The sequence below is a fragment of the Punica granatum genome, chromosome 1 (assembly GCF_007655135.1).
Source record: "Punica granatum isolate Tunisia-2019 chromosome 1, ASM765513v2, whole genome shotgun sequence".
NCBI lineage: Eukaryota > Viridiplantae > Streptophyta > Magnoliopsida > Myrtales > Lythraceae > Punica > Punica granatum.
In genome coordinates, this window is record NC_045127.1 from 1,684,168 (window position 1) to 1,704,526 (window position 20,359).

Here is a 20,359-nt window from a genome sequence, read left to right on the forward strand (position 1 = left end):
AACAAATCTTCATGTTAACCAGCCCAACTAGCCTATAAAGGGCCCAAAAACCCTTTGGCAATAGAATTAGGAAGTTATAATGGTGTTAAAGGGCTATCAGCCGGATAGCCATACTTAGTTCAACCCATACTTAGGTTGTGCTGGCATGAAAGTAGCATTTAGGCTTGGAAACGGTTTCTATGGGCCCATTAGACCCTCAATAATTGGTTCCTATAGGCCCATCAGGCCCACTAACACGACTATCAGGGGGCTGATGAGCCCATACCTAACTCAAAGCCCAAGTGTAATATTCTCTTTGCATGGTCCATCTAAACTCTCATGGGTTTAAATTGAATCAACCACATTTTAAGCCCGCCGACCCAACTAGTCATGGGCTCGATTCAACGCAACTAGACTATCATGCGCCTATATTGGCCCAACCAGTCTTATCATGTTCGTTAGCCCAACTAACCTACCGAGGGCCCTTGAAGGCCCAAAAAGGCTTTAATTCTTCGAATAGTAGGAAAGATCATCTTTCACGAGCCGATAGTTTTGAAAAAGAAAATCGTGTTACAGTTTCATATCGATTCCCGGTTTTTATATAATTGATTGATTGATAGATATATAATATTTGATTAAAGAGTATCAGGTGGAGTTCATCAAGTTTTGGACTTTTGGAATGACATTGGGCCCCCGGGTTTGGACCCTTGGAATGACATAGAGCCCGTTTACTTTAGTCACGTTATGCGAGCTCGGCTCATGAAAGCCCAGAACACGCTGTACACGGTGGGACCCACGTGTACAAGCTCATGAACCCGGAGCGGTGAGTTACAAACCCCTTTACCTCTCAGGACAAAACCCCGGCGTTCTGAAATCCTATTGGTCGAAGCGCGTGGCCCGCCCTCAGGGTGCCACGTGTGCATGGTTCCCTGAGCCGAGAAGCATCTGGACTTTCGCCACTCCCGCTAAACTATAGAAACGTACCCCGAATCGAAAGTTCTACCTTTTATCTTGGTTTCGTCGCCCCGTAGTGTAAACTATCCACGAATCTTGGTGACAAGATGAAGCATCCCGCGAGGGTGAAGATCCGTCTGATGATCTCCTTGCTCGTCGTCTGTTCTATCTGTCTCGTTGCCGTGGAAGCGAAGAGAATCGACCCCTACAAGGTAACGGTCCTGTGTCTGGGGGCATTCATCCCTTTTTTTTTTTTTTACTGATTTGTTCTTTAAAATCGGTGTCGACGATCTCCTTTGAAATTATACTCTTGAATTTTGTGGTGAATCGTGTGAATTTTCGAATCGAAATTACTCGGATTTGATGCCAGAGGGGGGGATGACTGAGGGCAGCTTTGTATTAGAAGGGCATATTTAAGCAGACTGTTTGATTGGCACTGCAACATTGTTCCAGCGATGCTTAAGCACGTGCTTTATGGTAAATGCTTCAGGTTCTTGGGATCGACAAGAACGCGAGTCAGCGGGACATTCAGAAGGCCTTCCACAAGTAAGGATTCATCCATTTCTTTTATCTTCGCAATGGGCGGCGCGAGGATGTTAGTTGGCAGGCTATTCGTTTATGGTTGTCGAACTTGCTGAGATTATCAGAAGGCTTTAAGTTCTGAGATTATGGGACATTGCATAGTTCTCTGTGATCTGTGGTTTTAGGCGGTTTGCAATTTTTATTTTTATTTTTTTTTGTAGGATTTCTCCAAATTTTTACTTTCAATGTTATTAGATGGGATGATCACTTGCATCTGCGTCTGAATGGAGAGCATCAATTTCTCATTTGTGCTCCCGTATTTCCCTCTTGCAGGCTCTCTCTTCAATATCACCCGGACAAGAACAAAAACAAAGGCGCACAGGAGAAATTCGCCGAAATCAATAATGGTACTTCTGCGTTCCATATCCTTTTATCTAGTACATATAATATGTTTCTGTCTGCAGCTACTCACTTATTACCATTTGTTTGTTTGTTTGTTCAGCATATGAAATCTTATCCGACGAGGAGAAGAGGAAAAATTATGACTTGTATGGAGACGAGAAGGGTGATCCTGGGTTTGATCCGGGCCAGACTGGAGCAGGAGGAGGAGGAGGAGGAGGAGGTGGTGGTGGTGGTGGATACACATACTTTACGTCAGGTGGGCCCGGTTCTACTTTTGGACCGGGCGGGTGGCAGACTATGGGTGGCCCAGGAGGAGGATTTAAGACATTTTCGTACTCATTTGGTGGTTCAGACCCTTTTGCTTCTTTCGATATTGGTGATATGTTCAATGGGTTTTTTCAAGGTGGTCAATCTGGTGGTTTCAAAAGCTCGGGTCAATCTGGTGGCTTCAAAAGCTCAGGTCAATCTGGTGGTTTCAAGAGCTCAGCTGGCTCCCAGTTCGGTTCTAGGAGCCCAACTCAAAGCAGCATCCGGACTGTAAATTCCCAGGTCTTCAAGAATGAAATAGCAGAACGAGGAATGACCTGGCTTTTGCTATTTAAAACACCTGGATTGAAGGATAATGAGTACTACGAGTCACAGATCGAGGAGGTTGGCAATTCATTGCAGGGAGTTCTGAAGGTATAATTTTAATGATTTGTCTGTTTAGCAATGATGATCTTGCTCTTAACCACAAGAATAATGGTTTGTATGCTCAAATTTTTTTTTTTCCCTCTTGACAGGTGGGAGTCGTGAATTGTGATAATGAACCTTCTCTGTGCAAGGATCTTGGAACTCACCCCCGCAGATTTCCCAGGCTATTCGTGTACACCTGTAATGTGGTTGGCAATAGCGGATCTTTGGTTGAGTACCACGGTGATCTAGTGACGAAAGATCTGAAAGTCTTCTGTCAAGAACATTTGCCCCAGTATTCGAAACGGGTTGATCTGAAGGGAGTTGAGTTTCACCCTGACAGCGGAAATGGCTTGCCCTCTGTGCTGCTACTTTCCACCAAGAAAGATACTCCTGCAATCTGGCGAGCTCTTAGCGGCTTGTACCACAAGCGATTCAATTTCTATGATGCACAGGCAAGTCGAGATGTCTACATGTTTTACAGAAAATAGTTAAGAATATATGCTATGTTCAGATGGCCACTTTCCTTTCACTATGGTTAGTGGAACTGTGAGGAATTACTAATGTACTGCTGAGAGCACTTTTGTTTTCAATAACTAATAAGTGCAGTGTCATGTTATGCAGGTTCGTGATAGTTCGGAACCTGTTGTAAAAAAATTGGGCATAAATTCTCTTCCTGCTATCGTTGGTTGGCTGAAGAATGGGGACAAGCATGTCCTAGGAGCCGGAATATCGGTGAAAGATATGAAATCTGCAGTCAGTGACCTTGGTTCACTACTGGATGCGTTTGAGAGGAAGAATAAGAAAGTAGCGTCAAGTCACGCTAAAAGGTCAGAATCAGATTCTGCGAGTAAACAGATACCTATTCTGACAGGGTCCAATTTGGATGCCTTGTGCGGGGAAAATGTACCCGTATGCATAATTGGCGCTTTCAGATCTATGAAGGAACGACGGAAGCTGGAGTCGATTCTCTCCACGGTAAGGATCCCCATTTTCTCTTCTGGATGAGTTCTTCCCGGTGGATTCCTTACTCTAAAACATTTTCCCGATCACTCTCCTTGTGAATTTTTTTTTTTTTCAGGTCTCTCAGAAGCCGCTTTCAAGGCAACAGTCCTCGGGAAACTCCATCTCCTACACTCTTCTTGATGCTAGTAAGTATCCAGAATTTCTGAAAGCATTTGACAATTCGGGATTTAAATCCTCGGACAAAATGTTAGTAGCCTACAAGCCTCGGAAGGGGAAGTTTGCAGTACCCGCGAATAAAATCACCGAGGAAGAAGTGGAGAGGTTTATCGGCTCTGTTGTTAACGGGGATGTGCAGTTCAGCAAGACGAGGCGGAAGCCAAAGCTTACGTAGAGAAGCAGATGAGTAGTTTAGATGAACATGTACGTGTATATACCGGTGAATCGTTACCATCAACTTATACCAGAAAGTGTACGATAGTAATTCAGAGGACAGATATGCGGATGTAGGAATGGATTGGTTCCATTTTCGCAAGGCTCGGGAATACTGCTCGAGGTCTTTGTTTGCAGAATGTGTAGAAATCTCTCCAGTCTAGCATTATTTTCTCCCTAATTCATCTCGCGTATTTTGTTCAATGTGCAAGGTGAGTCGTGAGCAGTGTGTATGTTGGTATCTCTCGTCTGATTTCTAGATTTTTCCAGATTATTGGGAGGTTTATAACAGGAATTAGACGTGTCCCTACTTTCAGCTCCTGTCTTTGTTTGGTAGTGGAACATAATTTTACTCTATTCTAGTCTAGCCTAGAACGAAATATAAGAGAGCGTTCAGAATGTTCGGGGGGATCTGGACCTACGGTGTCCCCGCAACGAATCTCGAACTCATTTTACTGTGGAAGTCACCTATTCAGGACCATTGACCCTCATCAGACAAGAGACAAAGGTTTTGTCCCTTTCAAGCCCGCCTTGCACTCCATGCATGCAAGTTGCAGCCCACTCCCGTGGTTTACAAAACCGCCGGATATCTACCAAAAGAACGCAGCAAAGCAAAAACCATTTCTGGTTTTCTCTTTTATGGCCTGGGTTTTTGGGTTTCAATTAACCCATGGCCGGCTCACGGTTTCTCCATGAACGTCGGATTTTTTACACAAAGCGGCCCACGCGGAGCCCACCAGTAACGACACATTCACTATACCATCACCGCACACACAATCATTAAACGATTGATAGATTGTTTAAATCACATGACAAGCACACGCGCCCTCGTCGCGGTCCGCTCGCCGTCATTGCTAGCACCCCGGGCCACCAATTACTATCTACTATTAAGAATGTTGAAATCGCTTCCAAATTAAACACTTCTTCTTTCATATTTAGATATCTGGCCACATTTGTTAACGCGAGATGTCCGATTGTCAGTGAGAGGCCTTGCCTGTCTATAGTATAGTAATACCACAATCTTAGAAAAGAATAATTTTGATTGACAAGGGACCGAAATATGAATCGATCTATCTATTAGTTGAGATTAATCTTGGAAAATGAATAATTCCATTATATAAGTAGTTTCCTATGAGACACTGGTCTCCTTCCCAGAGCCTGGTAGAAATCCAGCTTGTCTTCTTCCTCCCAAGAAAACCGCCCACCGTTCCCTCCTCCACCACAACAACCCCCCCCCCCCCCCCCCCCCCAACACCCCACAAAAACCACCACCACCGGGCATATAAATCCTCCGGCCTCCTCTCTTCTTCCTCACTTCTCCATTTCCCTCTCTCTCCACTTCCCACTCTCAACTCACAGCCCTCACCAGAGTCCACCACGCCTCTCCGATGGACACCCACATCGGGTCCCTCGACTCCTGCAAGCCCCCCTGCAATGACGTCGGCAGCATCCCCAATAGCGCCGCCTCTGCTGTACAGAGCTCGCCTACCCCCGCACATGTCGCCTCCTGCGACTCCACCCTGGGCCGCCACCTTGCTCGGCGGCTCGTCGAGATCGGCGTCAAGGACGTGTTCTCCGTCCCCGGGGATTTCAACCTCACCCTCCTCGACCACCTCATCGCCGAGCCCGGGCTTAACCTCGTCGGCTGCTGCAACGAGCTCAACGCTGGGTACGCGGCTGACGGCTATGCCCGGTCCCGGGGCGTCGGTGCCTGCGTGGTCACCTTCACCGTCGGCGGCCTCAGCGTCCTGAATGCCATCGCCGGGGCCTACAGTGAGAACCTGCCAGTGATCTGCATCGTCGGTGGCCCAAACTCCAACGACTACGGGACGAGCCGGATCCTCCACCACACGATCGGGTTGCCGGATTTTTCCCAGGAGCTCCGGTGCTTTCAGACCATCACCTGCTACCAGGTAATCTACACCGAAGATCACTTGCTTTCAATAGATTGCATGTTCTATGGAGTGGATCGTGTTGACTGACTTTATAAATTGTTCGTCACGATCTCTGTCGATTTGCCGGTTTCGGCATGTTCAGCTGATATCTGAAACTTTGAGCTTGAGATTAGATCAATCATTTGACCGAGTTTCTATTATCTTAACCATAGTGGGGCCTCCTAGGTTTCCCAATGAAGGAATTTATATTACTTTTCACAGATTGTTAATTCAAGTGTGATTTTGGCATTTTAGGCCGGCTATCGAACCAATGGCGTTGGTTCTGTAATCTCGTTTTTGTTCATTTGTCCCAGGAATGATCTGGTTTTGGTAATGGTTCTGTTAAATGTATTTGCAGGCAGTGGTGAATAACTTGGATGATGCACATGAGCTGATAGACACAGCAATATCGACCGCGCTGAAAGAAAGCAAGCCCGTCTACATAAGCGTAAGCTGCAATCTCCCTGCGATCCCACACCCGACTTTTAGTCGTGATCCAGTCCCCTTCTCACTATCGCCCAGGTAGCTTTTCTGATTGTCATTTTTTCGTTGATCGAGCCGTTATCGTTCGATTGAATGGTTCGATTGATTTCCAATTTCCGTGCTGCAGGTTGAGCAACAAGATGGGCTTGGAGGCTGCAGTCGAGGCAGCTGCAGAGTTCCTGAACAAAGCGGTAAAGCCTGTAATGGTGGGCGGGCCAAAACTTCGGGTGGCAAAGGCCTGTGAGGCTTTTGTCGGGCTTGCCGATGCCTGTGGTTATGCCCTTGCAGTGATGCCCTCGGGCAAAGGCCTTGTTCCTGAGCACCATCCCCACTTTATTGGGACCTACTGGGGAGCTGTAAGCACCGCCTTCTGTGCCGAGATTGTGGAATCGGCCGATGCCTACCTGTTTGCCGGCCCTATCTTCAATGACTACAGCTCGGTCGGGTACTCCCTCCTACTTAAGAGGGAGAAGGCCATCATTTTGCAACCGGATAGGGTCGTCATCGGGAATGGACCTGCCTTTGGATGTGTTCTAATGAAGGATTTCCTTGAAGGATTATCTAAGCGGCTTAAGCGGAACACAACTGCCTATGAGAATTACCACAGGATCTATGTCCCTGAGGGGCAGCCTCTGAAGAGTGCGCCTAAGGAGCCGCTCCGGGTGAATGTTCTGTTCCAGCACATACAGAAGATGGTTTCAAGCGAGACTGCTGTTATTGCTGAGACAGGGGACTCTTGGTTCAATTGCCAGAAGTTGAAGTTGCCCAAAGGATGCGGGTGCGCAATTACTTTGTTTTGAATCCTCGATTGCTTACCCCTTAATGATTTCGATTACAACTATTGCGATCATTTCATGATGCCAATGATTATTTGAATAAATCAAACAGGTATGAGTTCCAAATGCAGTATGGATCCATTGGTTGGTCCGTTGGTGCAACTCTTGGGTATGCCCAGGCAAACCTGGGGAAGCGAGTTATCGCTTGCATTGGAGATGGGAGCTTCCAGGTATATTTCATTTCCCATATGCAATCTCTCCTTCGTATATAATGGGACTCTTTACTCGTCTTGTAAGGCTAGGTTGATCTGGGAATGCTGCAAGTGGTTTTGTTTGTAAATTAGAGCTAAAGGGTTCTGACTCGATGATTTCTTGCAGGTCACGGCACAGGATGTCTCAACGATGCTGAGATGCGGGCAGAAGAGCATCATCTTCCTGATAAACAATGGAGGGTACACAATCGAGGTAGAGATTCACGATGGGCCCTACAATGTGATCAAGAACTGGAACTACACAGGCCTTGTTGATGCGATCCACAATGGCGAGGGCAAGTGCTGGACCAAGAAGGTAATTTTCCTAGAACTAGCTCGATGTGGATTTCCTTTTGCCATGTTCCGAGATTTCCCAAATGTCTGATAGGCTATTTCATCTCTATCAGGTCTTTTGCGAGGAGGACCTAGTAGAAGCAATTGAAGCAGCCACAGGGCCGAAGGAGGACTGCCTGTGCTTCATTGAGGTGATAGTCCACAAGGATGATACAAGCAAAGAGCTACTCGAATGGGGTTCCCGGGTGTCCGCTGCGAACAGCCGTCCTCCTAATCCTCAGTAAATGTCATGAAAATTTGGATTACGTGGGTTGTAATAAGCTACTGTCTCTAGGTCCGACAATATGGATGAGACATTGTTCCTCATACCTCATTTCCTGAACAAATGTTAATCCCTCTGTATATTTACTTAGTAAACTGATCATTTTGCTTAAGTGAGCGAATATGTACATTTTCTTTTGTTGAGCGATTATATATATATGCACGTGTATATTTTCTTTTGTTCAGGATTAAGGCCCGTTTGATTTGTAAGTTTGATTTTAGAATTATGATTTTGATTTTAATTCAATACAATAGACAATAAAAATACACGTTTCCCAATTCAAATTTATAATCTCATTTTATTTGTCCTTTTTTAAAATCAAAATTAAAATTAAACTTACTTTAATTGTAAAATCAAACGCATCATAGAAGGACTAGTAGGTCCATAAAAGGACTGTGGACCCTTTCCCTTGTCGGCCATTTGCTTACATCGTCCTCGTCTTCTCCGTGGAGAAGACTAGAGACATTTGTTTCCCTCCTCAATTGTCGGAATGATCTGCGTTGAAAAATCGGTGGAAAATCGCATAAATCATTGGCAGACTGCGTAATTGCGACCATGACTTAATATTGGCCTGAATGATCATGTCAAGTGTTGCACTAACTGTGCTTGGCTGAAAGGATGCTCAAAGGATAGCAAAGAACGGCAGACACCAATGGCTAAAAGAAACAAACCAAATCTCAGTATAAGCAAAAACGGCTAACAACCCGCGATTCCGATATGTGAATTAACTGATATGGTCATAGGATGTTCAGATTACGCAAGAATTGATACATCGAAGTAGAGTTGGGCTTTAGTAACGTTGTGCTGAGAGTACTCAATAACTACTGCTCTCGAGTCTCGACCATAGGCTTCTATCCATGAACAGTGGAGTCTGGCAAATCTTCCAGTTGGGATAAGAACGGGCCAGCCTAGGCCCAACTAATGTTGGGCCCAGGATAGCACAGCGAAGCCCAAGTTCAAGCTATATGATACATGCAAAGCATGAAAAGCCCATGTCGGCATCACGTGCATATCACGTGGAGGCGATTTTTTCCAGGCGTTCCCCCCGAGGACTTACCGAGATCTCGACGTCGCGTTTCCATTTCCTCGGCTGCCTCTCCGGCTCCTCGTCGTCGGGCACTGATCTCTGATCATCCTTAACTTCTCGCTTCCTTCTTCGGTTGCAGGTGAGAATCATCGTACTTTCCATTTGTTCCGGCAGCACTTTAGATAAGCTTTGCCGCAATCTTCAGCTCTGCATTTTGAGACCACTTTCTTGCTTTTGACTGTTGTGAATTTACTTCAGCAGCATCATTGTTGTAGAAATGTTTGATGAGCTCAATTTCTGTCAAAATGGGTTTTTGTTTCGCAAGAATTTGATCGAATCCCTTTATCCGACGGTAACAGAACACGGGCTGTGTTTCTTGGAAGCTGCTAATGTCTCTGTAATCACAGAAAGCCTGTCCTACAGAGGTGGGCACTACCTTGTTTGGATGGCCGTAAGGAAAGCAATCTTTCTTATATATCATCCTGTCAGTTTGATTGGTAGAATGCAGTTTCCCATTTTGAATGCGGTCTGCCATGTATGTTTTATCCACGTGTTCGGGGTTCTGTTTCAGTATGATAACTTTGTGTTGTATGAAAGCAATGTTCCATGTTATATATCACGTTAATTGAATTGTTGTTAGTATTGTAAATATAATTCCTTTTCTACTTTGCTTGTGTTTAAGCTGCCTGCAATTATTTTCCAACTAATGCAAAATATTTAAGTACCCTTTTTCATGTTCCTACAGACATAGAGTGGTGGAATCCAACTGAACTTCAAGTTCTGTGGAGATAATGGTCCGAGGCAGAGATGCCTGCTGGGAGCACTGCGATCTTGTCGATGCCACGAAACAGAAGGTTAGGTGTAATTATTGTGAAAGAGAGTTCAGCGGAGGAGTTTACAGGATGAAATTTCACTTAGCTCAGATAAAAAACAAAGATATAGTCCCCTGTACAAAAGTCCCGAGCAATGTGAGGAACCACATTCGAAGTATACTGAGCGCTCCCAAGAAACCAAAAACTCCAAAGAAACCAAAATTGGATCGTGCTGCCAATGGTCAACAAAATAGCTCTTCTGGCAGTGAGAATTCTCACGCCAACCCTAATTCCAGTGGACAACGAGGAAGCTCTGGTTCGCCTGTGTTTATTCCACAGGTATCACCAGATAACCCTCCTGCGACTGATGATTCTCAAAAGCTGAAACAGGATCATGCCGATAAGAAAGTGGCCATGTTCTTCTTCCACAATGCAATACCTTTTAGGGCTGCTAAATCTGTGTATTATCAGGAAATGGTTGATTCGATTGCAGAATGCGGGACAGGTTATAAAGCCCCGAGCCAAGAGAAGCTGAGAACTGCTCTTTTAGAGAAGGTGAGAGATGACATACATGATTGTTACAGGAAGTACAAGGAAGAATGGAGAGAATTCGGGTGTACGATCTTGTGCGAAAGTGGACCCAGCGTCAGAACTAAGTCAGTTTTAGCGTTTACAGTCACATATCCCAAAGGATCAATATTTCTCAAGTCGGTCAATGTGTCAGGTCACGAGGATGATGCTAACTACTTGTTCGAATTGCTCGAGTCAGTCGTTCTTGAGGTCGGCATTGAAAATGTTGTCCAAGTGATAACCGATAGTAGCGCCAGTTTTATTTACGCAGGAAGCCTTTTAATGGCGAAGTACATATCTCTGTTTTGCTCTCCTTGTGCATCGTATTGTATCACTAAGATGCTGGAAGACATGAGCAAGCAAGATTGGGTTGTTACAGTGTTGGAAGATGCAAAGACATTCATACGATATATCCACAGCAACGCTTCGACTTTGAATATGACCAAGAAGTTCTATGGTGGAAAGGAGTTGATGAGACCGGGAATTACAAGGTCTGTGTCTGATTTCCTCTGCCTGAGGGCGATTGTGGTCCATGAGGAGAACTTGAAGCACATCTTTTCTCACAATGAGTGGTTATCATCTATATATAGTAGGCATCCTGATGCCCAGGCTTTCAAGTCCTTGCTCTACTCGGAGAGATTCTGGAGATCCGCCCATGAAGTTGTGAACGTCTGGGAACCGCTGGTTAAGATCCTGAGGATCGTCGATGGGGATATGCCCGCTATTGGGTACTTGTACGAGGGGATAGAGAGGGCAAAGATTATGATTAAATTGTACTATAAGGCCATCGAAGAGAGGTACTTGCCCATTTGGGAAATAATCGACCGCAGATGGAGTATGCAGCTCCGATCGCCTTTATATGCTGCAGCTGCATCCCTTAATCCTTCTGTCTTTTACTGTTCGAACTGGAAGAATGATCCAAGGGTGAGGAACGGGTTCCAAGAAGTGATGCTGAAGGTGGTGAGCTCAGACGATGAGAAGAGGAACATCACAAGAGAGCATCCTGTGTATATTAATTCACAGGGTGCTCTCGGGACGGAACTTGCTGTTATGGGAAGGACGCTAAATGCTCCAGGTTAGTACAGTTTTATGTTTGCAGAGATCATGAAATTATCTCATTTTCCTTCAGTTTGAGATAAATTCCTTCCGCTTCTATCAATTGCTGAATAACGACCTGGGGACCTATCTAATACAAGCGATCCCGCAAATTTCCAGGTGATTGGTGGGCTGCATATGGTTATGAGATCCCGACCTTACAGAGAATGGCGACCCGTATACTGAGTCAGCCATGTAGCTCTCATTGGTGCAGATGGAACTGGAGCACGTTCGAGAGCTTACACTTTAAGACTCGCACTAAGTCCGAGTTGGATAGGTTCAGCGAATTGGTCTTCGTGCACTGCAATATGTGGCTGAAGGGAATTTGCCAGAGGGATGGAAGATGTAAACCTGTCATCTTCGATGAAATAGACGTTAGTTCAGAATGGCCAACTGAGTTGGAACCTTCAGCCCCAACATTAGATGATTCTTGGTTAGAGAATTTGCATTCTGAGGTGCAGAATTAGTCCCTGAGTAACCAGAGAGCTCCCCATAGTGAGACTACCCATTGTCTATATAAGTATAATCTATGTAGTAACATTCTTCTGTACAGCAATCAGAATCATATGCACATTCAAGTTGGAAAAAGTGCGAGTTTGATTGGTAATTCGTTGTTGAACCACGTGGTTGATCTAGATCATATCAATTGTTTCAGGGTTTCACCAAGAGTTGCAAATCAAACTCGACGACATAATGCATGTTCCTACAAAACAATTGAGAGAAAAGTTCCTGCAGCTACATCGCAGAATCCAATTGATTCTGCACTCAAAGGAAACCGATTGATTATGTGCTCAAAAGAAAGTACCAGTTCGATCAGCTGCCTTCTTGGTTGATTCAATATCCACCTAGATTTACCTCTTTATCTACAAAAGCTCCAAGGACAGGCAAGAAACTATAAAAGCCTTATCTAAGGCTTAACAGTCCCGACCTCACCTGGTCGGTGTACTAAGCGGCCATTTTGAAGCAAGGCAGCAGGAAAGGCGGCTTTGCAGTTGGTGATATGCGATTTCAGTCGAGGAATGTTAGGATGTGCGCTCCTACAACGATGGCAACGCAGTTCCATCGACAACAAGCCCTCATCGCCCTTTATTGTTGCCTTCCCTTTGCTGCTCACCTCCTCGATGACATCCACAGAATCCCGAAAAAATGCGGTGTTGAATGAGTTCCAATGCTTCTTGTTCTTCAAATGTGGGGAGTTGAAGTCTTGGCTAATAACATGAAGGTGCAGCTGTCGCATGGATGGCACCTGCATGAAGTTTAAAAATGATTCTAGAAGATCACATATTAATCGCAACTCTTGAACCCCATGACAATTTACCACAATAACTCATTCCACCTAGAACAACCTTTTCAACATGCATATATAATGAATCGCTTAGCAGATAAGGTAGGGTCGTTATTCTATACACGTTGGTGGACACTAGGAGCTGCATTTTGCTGTCAAAAGTTAATAGGTTAGCTCAATTGAGAGAAGCCTACAAGTTCGTACCGAGTGATACCCAAGACGAAAAACTAAAGATGCATCATCCTCTTGTAACAACTTCTCTGCCCACTTCAGACCCACGGCATGCATTCTCCTAAGTAGATCAAGGTGTTCTTGACGTACATCTGACAGGCGATCAAGGTTTTCAGTGCGTGCCAACACGAGGAGGTGTCTCTGTGCCTGTAGAAAGATGGAAGATGAGATATATATATATATATATAGGCATGGAGAAGGAAAAGGAGAAACAGTAGAGAAGCAAAAAAGACATGCATTTACCTTGGGGTATACGTCTTTTATCACGACAACATCCTCACTGACCTCAAAAGTATCATCTTTGTGCCTCTCAGGATGCATGGCAATTTGGTATAGAGCGTGGGCCCACGAACCCCATCCCTTTGCTCCTGTCCTCTCATTATCTTTGTTTGCCTCTTCAACTCTAGCATCATTTTGAGAGCTTCTGCTCTTTTTGCTATTTTCAGACAAAAATTCACCATCCCTCTTATTCTTCTGATCGAAATTCTGGTTAGAACCATCAGGACCACAATCACTTCCTGGCAACATCTTAGAAGGTTCCGGAATGATGTTTTCTTGTTTATTGAGTATAGACATAAAACCATCGAAAAGTGATGAATAGGCTTTACAGAGGAGTTTGCAGCCCTCATTATAGTCATTGCCGAGACAGTTTGGCCTTTGAGGGTTCATATTCGGTCCAAGGACATGTATCACATGAGTTACACCTTCCCTGATATGTAAGGGAGAGGTTGAAGGAAGAGGAACAACCACCGCATGCCCGGGTTGGAGTGATTTAGCTCGGTCCTTGGTTGCAGCCTCGAAATCAGCACCTGCAGCATTGAAAATAGCAGCATTCACCCCTCCACCTCCAGGTTTCAGTCTCCTGCGTGAGATCATCGGTAAACTTGATCTCTCGAAAAACATACAATTGAACGTGGGATAAATTGAAAACTAAGAATTAGCCCAGTTTCACTTTCCAATTGATTTACAGCAAATCAAAAGATTTTCTTCCTTATAGTTTCAGAGACATCACAATTTGGGCAGGCCATGTAAACCAAAATCTTCCCTAATACTTACCAGTTAGCAGCATTGGCTATAACACTGCAGCGCAAACCCCCTTTTGTGAACAGATGGACTATATTCCCGACGAAAGTGAAGAACTTGCTCGAGTCAATGTTTTTCTTTTCAGCTTTTGCCTTCACTAAGGACAAAATCTTTGATCCGTGACTCAGATCCACCAGAACAAGTCTGGCATTTCCGAGCTTACCTAGACACTCCTCAACTTTCTCGACAATAATATCAGATGCTTTGTCTAGATTAAATTGGAAATCGGCTGTTGAAATGGATGGAAATGCCAGAGTAGGAATATCATTGCTAGAAGAACAAGCTGCAGTTTCTTTACTTCCCATTTCCTCCTTCTCGGAAAAATTTATTAAGCCTAGCCCACCGTCTTTTCTTTCGGAGCTCTGATCTTTCTTGTCTGAGCTCTGAGGAGATAGATGACGCTGAACCCTATCCACTTTAGGCGTCCTGCCTGAAGAAGGGGCATCTGCTTTCTTCAGAAACTTCATTATACCCACTTGGACCTTGGCTTCATGGCTCCTCTGTCCAAAACAGCCACGCGGAAGATCATCAAAGGGTTCAAGACTACTATACGTCTTTACAGCATCTTGAATCTCCGCATCATTATGACAGAACATTATCCGAGAAAATCCTTCGCTGAGCTTAGGCAGCTCTTTCTTCTGCAACATTCTATTCACTACAGCTGCAGCCTTTCCACCTTGCAAATTCCCCTCATGTCCAGTCCGTTTCACGGAACGAGAAATACAAAGCTGCGCGGGGAGATCAAGCACCACAGCATGCACATCAACCTGGGGATTTCCGAGCTTCACGAACTCGGCGCGCTGTTCTCTGTCGAGATTGCACCGGTCGATGATAACACTTTTACCATCATCCAGGGCACTGGTGGCACTCTTAAGGCACTGAGCCTTAGTTCCAGATTTTCCATTTCCAATTATGTCCTACAAAGAAGAAGAAAACCGGATATAGCAGGGAACAGAATCATAGAGAACAGACCCAGAAATGCATCTTCCAGACGCAAACGTACATGCAGGACGAAGGACTAGGTATTCATTTTAGAGGCACCTCACAGAGAACCATTCAGCTCGACGTCTCTCTTTTATAACACCAGACAGCTCAACCTATCGACTATCCAGCAATCTATTAGAGCAAAACACTCAGCCACCAATTGGAGCAATTCATCAAGCAGCTCGCCTGTAAGCACGCGAGAAAGAGGGAAGATGAGTTATGGTGGGGGGACCTGGCACACGCGAACCCAGGGACGATGAGAAGCCCGCATGACGTTCTCGCAGAAGGTGGACTTGCCGCTCCCAGGAGCGCCCACCAGTATCACCACGAGCCGCTTCCGCTGCTTGCCGCCTGCCGAACCAATAGAAACATTCTCAATGTCTTTGCTACTGGAGAGCTCCGGACACATCTAAGAAATTTCAACAACCGGAAAGGCGGAAATGGAGGAAGTTCCAACGAGAACTGGAGCAAAGTACCTGATGCCTCTGTTGTTGCTGCTGTAGGAGGGAGGTTGTCCACATCCATGTCCATTGCCGAGACGGAGAGTGAGGAGCAGCAAAGCACTCCAATGGCTTCGCTTCAGCTTCAGAAATGGGAATCGTCTCTCTCAGTTTCTCATTGCAGCCGAAAGCATTTTCGGCCATGCCTCTTTCTTTCTTCGCTTCGGCAAACTATTTAATGAACAGTAATAACTAATGACGAGGCCCAGTAAAGGACCGAAGCGGCCCAATCAATAGCCCATTGGGCCTAAGTTTCATCAACACTAAAGCAAAGGGTGGGGGGGATACCTCGTAGTTGGAAGGCAGTCTCAAAATGCATCCTGTAGTTTTGATGTTCTCGACATAATCCCCTGGAGTAGATTAATAAACCATCCCAATTCACTCCAAATCTCTAACTCTTGTCAACGATTATGGAAGGGAGACTGTCTCCAGGTGCGCCACCAGACATAATCTTTCAAATGATACATGCTTAAATATTTCTATACGTACTAAAATTTTCAAATTTGCATTTTTTTTAGCGTTGTAAAAAAGCCCACAACTTTTTAAATTTTACATATTTATTTAATTTTTGATATTATATATTTATTTAATCTTTACTAGATAAAAAAGAAAAAGAATAGAAATTTCTCCCCACATGAATTTTGTTTTATTAGATGATTTAAAATACAAGTAACAAATTAGATTATTGATTCGGATAAAAAAGCCAATTCCATTACTTTCTTTCGTTTTCTTTTTGTGCTCGAACCCCTCATTATCTGAGAAAATATTAGATAGATTAACACGTACACTGTGATGTGCAAGTCTTCATCTAATGCTTGTCAACTTATCCTGTCGAGCCGGCAACACTTATTTCTTTTTACATTTTTCTCAACATTTGATCTGAATTAACGCATGCCATATTGGCGTGTTAGTCTCAAGTTGACCACACAAATGGACAGCACTTATAGCAGTGAGGTTGAGTGTCCAAATAATTCCTGAGACAATATATTCCGAAAGCTCCGCCTGGTTACGTGAACGTTGATGAGAAGAAAAGTCTTGGAATCTGGCACGCGCTTTTACTTCTTGATCATACAATCCTTCCCCCCCGTTTGTGCTTTAAGCAATTACCATGGGAGAGAAGGGGGGGAGAAAAAGAAAAGCTTCGCATTCCATTCGCACTTGAAGAGAATGTCATCATGCTTGTGGGTTCTCATATTCGCCGTATACTGCACTTCCGTGCATGCTGTTTTGGCTTCCCCACAATGCCTCGACTATCAGGAGCAGTCCCTGTTGCTGAGCTTGAAGAACGGCCTCCACTTCAATGCCTCGCTGTCCACAAAGCTCGCGGAATGGACCCAGGGCTCAAGCTCTTGGCCTGGGGTCACCTGTGAAGGCAGCCGCATCACCGGGCTAGACCTGAGCAATGAGTCGATTTCTGATGGGATCAACTGTTAACGGATTCAGAAGATCCAGCTCTTGAACAACCGATTCTCCGGACATGTTCAACTTAATGAGTCCTTGAATTTCTCTTCCTATGCATTGGACACCCTCGATTTGAGCAACAACAAGTTGGACGGGCCAATTCCTCTTGCTTTGTTTCGATACTCGGAGCTCAAGTACCTCTCACTGTCTTTCAACAATTTCAACGGATCCTTGGATATCGATGTGGTTCAGAAGGTCAGCAGACTCTCCTATCTTGATCTTTCCTACAACAAATTGTCCTTAAATGCCGGTGGAGCTGCTTCAGCAAACAGCTCTTTTCCTCAATTTTCAACAGTAAGTTTGGCATCCTGTCATTTGAAGGCATTACCCGGTTTTTTGTCGAACCAACCCCAGTTGGTGTATCTAGACCTCTCTGACAATGAAATCCATGGTTCGATCCCCAAGTGGATATGGACTCTAAAAAATCTTCTATATCTCAATCTCTCATCGAATTTCTTCGAGGATGTGGAAACTGCTGAGCCCAATCTCACTTCTACTCTGAGTTTGCTTGACCTTCACTCAAACAGTCTAAGGGGGAAAATGCCACCTTTGCCTCCTCTTGCTGTCTACGTGGATTACTCGGGCAATAATTTCAGCTCAATTATTCCAGCTGACATCGGCAAGAACTTGTCCGTCACGATCTTCTTCTCTCTGTCAAAGAACAGTTTCCAGGGGAATATTCCTGAATCAATTTGCCAGGCATGGTACCTTCAAGTTCTCGACCTATCTGATAATTCCTTTACAGGAAAAATCCCCTCGTGCATGGTCGATGCACCCTCCTTGAAGGTGTTGAATCTCCGGAATAACAAGCTAAATGGTAGTATTCCTGAGGGTTTTCCCAGAACTTGTGGTTTGAAGACCTTGGATCTCAGCAGGAATAGCTTTCAAGGGCAGATCCCCCTGTCTCTGTCAAATTGCAGGATGTTAGAGGTTTTGGACGTTGGAAATAATCAGATAGAAGGGGGCTTTCCCTGTTATTTGAAGAATACAACAGAACTGCGTGTCCTTGTTATGCGAGGAAACAAACTTTCTGGCCAAATAGGTTGCCCTGACATCAACAGTACGTGGGATTTGCTTCAAATTGTTGACTTAGCCTCCAATAACTTCAGCGCATTGCCACCAGAACGATATCTTTTAACTTGGAAAGCTATGCAGGATAATGATGGTCATGATCATCTCCAGTTAACATTTCTTGGTATTAGTGGTCTGTATTATCAGGACACCGTGACCGTTACAGTGAAAAGCCTGACTGTGGAGCTTGTGAAGATCCTCAAAGTTTTCACCTCCATCGATATATCCGAAAACAGGACTTCTGGCCAGATCCCAAATGCTTTGGGCACTTTTAAATCTCTCCGTCTACTCAACATGTCAGGAAATGAACTCTTTGGGCCAATACCACCATCTCTGGGTAACCTGCAAGTCCTCGAGTCCTTAGACCTCTCAAGGAACAATCTCACCGGTAACATTCCCCCGGCAATCACTAACCTGAACTTCCTTGCGCTCTTAAACTTGTCATACAATCGGCTGACGGGATTAATTCGATCGGGAAGTCAGTTTGCTACATTTGGATCAAGTTCCTATGTGGGCAATACCGGCCTATGTGGATCTCCCCTCAACACAAATTGCTCAGTTGCCAAAGAACCAGAGGAAGCAGAACCCGGCGGTGGGTTCTCAAGTTTTGTATCTTACTGGCACTTCATGATCGTGGGATACGGGTTTGGAGTTGGAGTAAGCGTAACAGCTCTCATACACTGGAACAAAGGTGAGGAATGGATCGATGCTCTCGTTGCTAAAATACTTGCAGTGGTTCTCCCAAAGTTGGGATTCTGATACACAGACAGACCAGTTGGCTGGGTTGATCTATAATAAAAAGCAAACATATTGCTGCGTCATGTTTGAACTGCAGGATCGGTCTTTTACGTATTTGCCATTCCGTTTATTTTCTTCTGCACATCCATTAGAATGATCTATCTTAATAGCATATGGATCTGGTTCCAGGAAAATTAAGCGAAGTATACAGCGTGCACATTTCTCCTCTTCCCCATCATAGGACTCAAAATATTTATTAAAAAAAAAAAAAAGGCTTACATGAGGATGGGATAATCATCAATTAATGTAAACCATGAGCTGTGTTAAATAAGAACAGAACAACAAACTTCCTTTGCGACAACTCTTTGTTGGGTACAGAAGCATGAAATGGCTTATTGGCTTAAGCTAAATTGAACGGTCATATGCGGCATTTCCATCAGAGCCGACAGCAACCAACTGTATTGGACGCAATGGATATTAGCACCGCCATATGCAATCATTTTACTCTTCATGTGTAGTAGATATACAGTATGATCGATTATCTTGTTGCGTTCTGCTCGGGCAACAAACTCGCGAATGTTGTGCTGATTCCTGGAATCTCTGTTTTGAGATTAATCTGAAAGGAAGATCTTTCATGCGATCTTTCGATCGATCTGATCTGAGTGTAATTAAAGTATCGTTGGCCCGGTGAATTCGGGCCTCCTTCCCACACATATTACTGTCATTTGGGTCCCAAACGACTTTTTTCTGTTAGAACTTCCCATTACTAAAAAAAAAAAAAAAAAAAAAAAGAAGGGAAAGAAATAAAGAAAAGATCAAACAAACAAGATAGATGAACATTTTGATCAAATTATGACTCTGCATGATTTTCAAAAATTAGTTGAACCCCCACCAAAAGATCGTACTGCTCATGGACATGCAAATTTCGGATTAAGCCCTTCTACCAAACTCGGCGAAATATTACCCTCTCTCAACCTATGGAAATTCCTCATTTTCCACACTCCGCTTTCTGTACGTCGTCTGACGACAATAGAGGATGGGTAGACCATGAGAGGGGGAAATTGATCAACGTCTTTATTGGTGTCCGTTTTTCAACCCAATTCTAAAGTCACGTCAAGGCATTGATGCTGTGTTGCGGAATCATCAACGTTCACATAACCACGCGGAGCTTTCGGATGTTATTGTCCGTGGAATTATTTGGACACTCGACCTCACTGCTATAAGTGCTGTCCATTTGTGTAGTCAACAACTTACCTTACAAGTTTGAATTAATGTATGTTTTTGTCTTATAGTAATTGAACCCCAGTTTGAACGAGTCTGCAATTTGACTACAGCATTCCCAGTTGTCTAGTTCTTTTGAATTAGTACTTTTGCATTGTATAAAATATTAAATTTTTTTAAAAAAAAAAGAATAATTACGCAAAAAAAAATGGTTTTAATATACAAAATCAAAAACCATATCTTCAATCTGCTCCAAATGTTTGATTTTTTTTAATTCATGGTGGAGACACAAAGTGT

General features: G+C 44.2%; 5 protein-coding genes across 8 annotated transcripts; 4 read left to right on the top strand and 1 right to left on the bottom strand.

The window, feature by feature from the left end:
- Nucleotides 1-901: 901 nt before the first annotated feature.
- LOC116192161 (dnaJ protein ERDJ3A) lies at nt 902-4,219 on the top strand. Its single transcript, XM_031520621.1, has 7 exons — nt 902-1,145; nt 1,424-1,479; nt 1,789-1,862; nt 1,958-2,538; nt 2,640-2,984; nt 3,154-3,507; nt 3,611-4,219. Exons 1-7 carry the CDS (start codon nt 1,041-1,043, stop codon nt 3,884-3,886), a joined length of 1,791 nt encoding a protein of 596 aa, XP_031376481.1. The 5' UTR covers nt 902-1,040; the 3' UTR covers nt 3,887-4,219.
- Nucleotides 4,220-5,165: 946 nt separating this feature from the next.
- Nucleotides 5,166-8,168, top strand: LOC116187923 (pyruvate decarboxylase 2). The gene is made up of 6 exons (XM_031516954.1): nt 5,166-5,837; nt 6,217-6,380; nt 6,469-7,119; nt 7,230-7,347; nt 7,496-7,684; nt 7,776-8,168. The coding sequence occupies exons 1-6, from the start codon at nt 5,313-5,315 to the stop codon at nt 7,944-7,946; spliced, it is 1,818 nt and encodes a 605-aa protein (XP_031372814.1). The 5' UTR covers nt 5,166-5,312; the 3' UTR covers nt 7,947-8,168.
- An 841-nt stretch (nt 8,169-9,009) lies between these two features.
- LOC116188393 lies at nt 9,010-12,095 on the top strand. Of its 3 annotated transcripts, none has more exons than XM_031517730.1 (4): nt 9,010-9,150; nt 9,371-9,436; nt 9,757-11,468; nt 11,609-12,095. In XM_031517730.1, the coding sequence occupies exons 3-4, from the start codon at nt 9,803-9,805 to the stop codon at nt 11,953-11,955; spliced, it is 2,013 nt and encodes a 670-aa protein (XP_031373590.1). In that variant the 5' UTR covers nt 9,010-9,150; nt 9,371-9,436; nt 9,757-9,802; the 3' UTR covers nt 11,956-12,095. The 3 variants fall into 3 exon arrangements, with proteins under 3 accessions (XP_031373590.1, XP_031373582.1, XP_031373600.1); XM_031517740.1 differs by having other exon boundaries at nt 9,048-9,150; nt 9,337-9,436; XM_031517722.1 differs by lacking the exon at nt 9,371-9,436 and having other exon boundaries at nt 9,012-9,150.
- Nucleotides 12,096-12,102: 7 nt separating this feature from the next.
- LOC116188382 (transcription factor bHLH140) lies at nt 12,103-15,718 on the bottom strand. 2 transcript variants are annotated; one of them, XM_031517701.1, is made up of 6 exons: nt 15,548-15,718; nt 15,304-15,422; nt 14,061-15,004; nt 13,248-13,866; nt 12,978-13,151; nt 12,103-12,734 (listed from the first exon to the last, which is right to left on the bottom strand). In XM_031517701.1, exons 1-6 carry the CDS (start codon nt 15,600-15,602, stop codon nt 12,396-12,398), a joined length of 2,250 nt encoding a protein of 749 aa, XP_031373561.1. In that variant the 5' UTR covers nt 15,603-15,718; the 3' UTR covers nt 12,103-12,395. The 2 variants fall into 2 exon arrangements, with proteins under 2 accessions (XP_031373561.1, XP_031373571.1); XM_031517711.1 differs by lacking the exons at nt 15,304-15,422; nt 15,548-15,718 and adding an exon at nt 15,091-15,285.
- Nucleotides 15,719-16,738: 1,020 nt separating this feature from the next.
- LOC116193137 (receptor like protein 22-like) lies at nt 16,739-18,862 on the top strand. The gene is made up of 2 exons (XM_031521908.1): nt 16,739-16,930; nt 17,015-18,862. The coding sequence occupies exons 1-2, from the start codon at nt 16,739-16,741 to the stop codon at nt 18,860-18,862; spliced, it is 2,040 nt and encodes a 679-aa protein (XP_031377768.1).
- Nucleotides 18,863-20,359: the final 1,497 nt, after the last annotated feature.

What these genes read in the sequence shown, in the direction of transcription:
- LOC116192161 (XM_031520621.1), top strand. Translation starts at nt 1,041, where the DNA reads ATGAAGCATCCCGCGAGGGTGAAGATCCGTCTGATGATCTCCTTGCTC. An exon ending in ATTCAGAAGGCCTTCCACAA is followed by an intron (nt 1,480 to 1,788) that starts GTAAGGATTCAT and finishes TCCCTCTTGCAG; the next exon opens with GCTCTCTCTTCAATATCACC. An exon ending in TCAATTTCTATGATGCACAG is followed by an intron (nt 2,985 to 3,153) that starts GCAAGTCGAGAT and finishes CATGTTATGCAG; the next exon opens with GTTCGTGATAGTTCGGAACC.
- LOC116187923 (XM_031516954.1), top strand. Translation starts at nt 5,313, where the DNA reads ATGGACACCCACATCGGGTCCCTCGACTCCTGCAAGCCCCCCTGCAAT. An exon ending in AGACCATCACCTGCTACCAG is followed by an intron (nt 5,838 to 6,216) that starts GTAATCTACACC and finishes ATGTATTTGCAG; the next exon opens with GCAGTGGTGAATAACTTGGA. An exon ending in AAGTTGCCCAAAGGATGCGG is followed by an intron (nt 7,120 to 7,229) that starts GTGCGCAATTAC and finishes TAAATCAAACAG; the next exon opens with GTATGAGTTCCAAATGCAGT.
- LOC116188393 (XM_031517730.1), top strand. Translation starts at nt 9,803, where the DNA reads ATGGTCCGAGGCAGAGATGCCTGCTGGGAGCACTGCGATCTTGTCGAT. An exon ending in AAGGACGCTAAATGCTCCAG is followed by an intron (nt 11,469 to 11,608) that starts GTTAGTACAGTT and finishes GCAAATTTCCAG; the next exon opens with GTGATTGGTGGGCTGCATAT.
- LOC116188382 (XM_031517701.1), bottom strand. Translation starts at nt 15,602, where the DNA reads ATGGACATGGATGTGGACAACCTCCCTCCTACAGCAGCAACAACAGAG. An exon ending in AGCAACAACAGAGGCATCAG is followed by an intron (nt 15,423 to 15,547) that starts GTACTTTGCTCC and finishes TTGGTTCGGCAG; the next exon opens with GCGGCAAGCAGCGGAAGCGG. An exon ending in ATAGCCAATGCTGCTAACTG is followed by an intron (nt 13,867 to 14,060) that starts GTAAGTATTAGG and finishes GATCTCACGCAG; the next exon opens with GAGACTGAAACCTGGAGGTG.
- LOC116193137 (XM_031521908.1), top strand. Translation starts at nt 16,739, where the DNA reads ATGTCATCATGCTTGTGGGTTCTCATATTCGCCGTATACTGCACTTCC. An exon ending in GCTCAAGCTCTTGGCCTGGG is followed by an intron (nt 16,931 to 17,014) that starts GTCACCTGTGAA and finishes TAACGGATTCAG; the next exon opens with AAGATCCAGCTCTTGAACAA.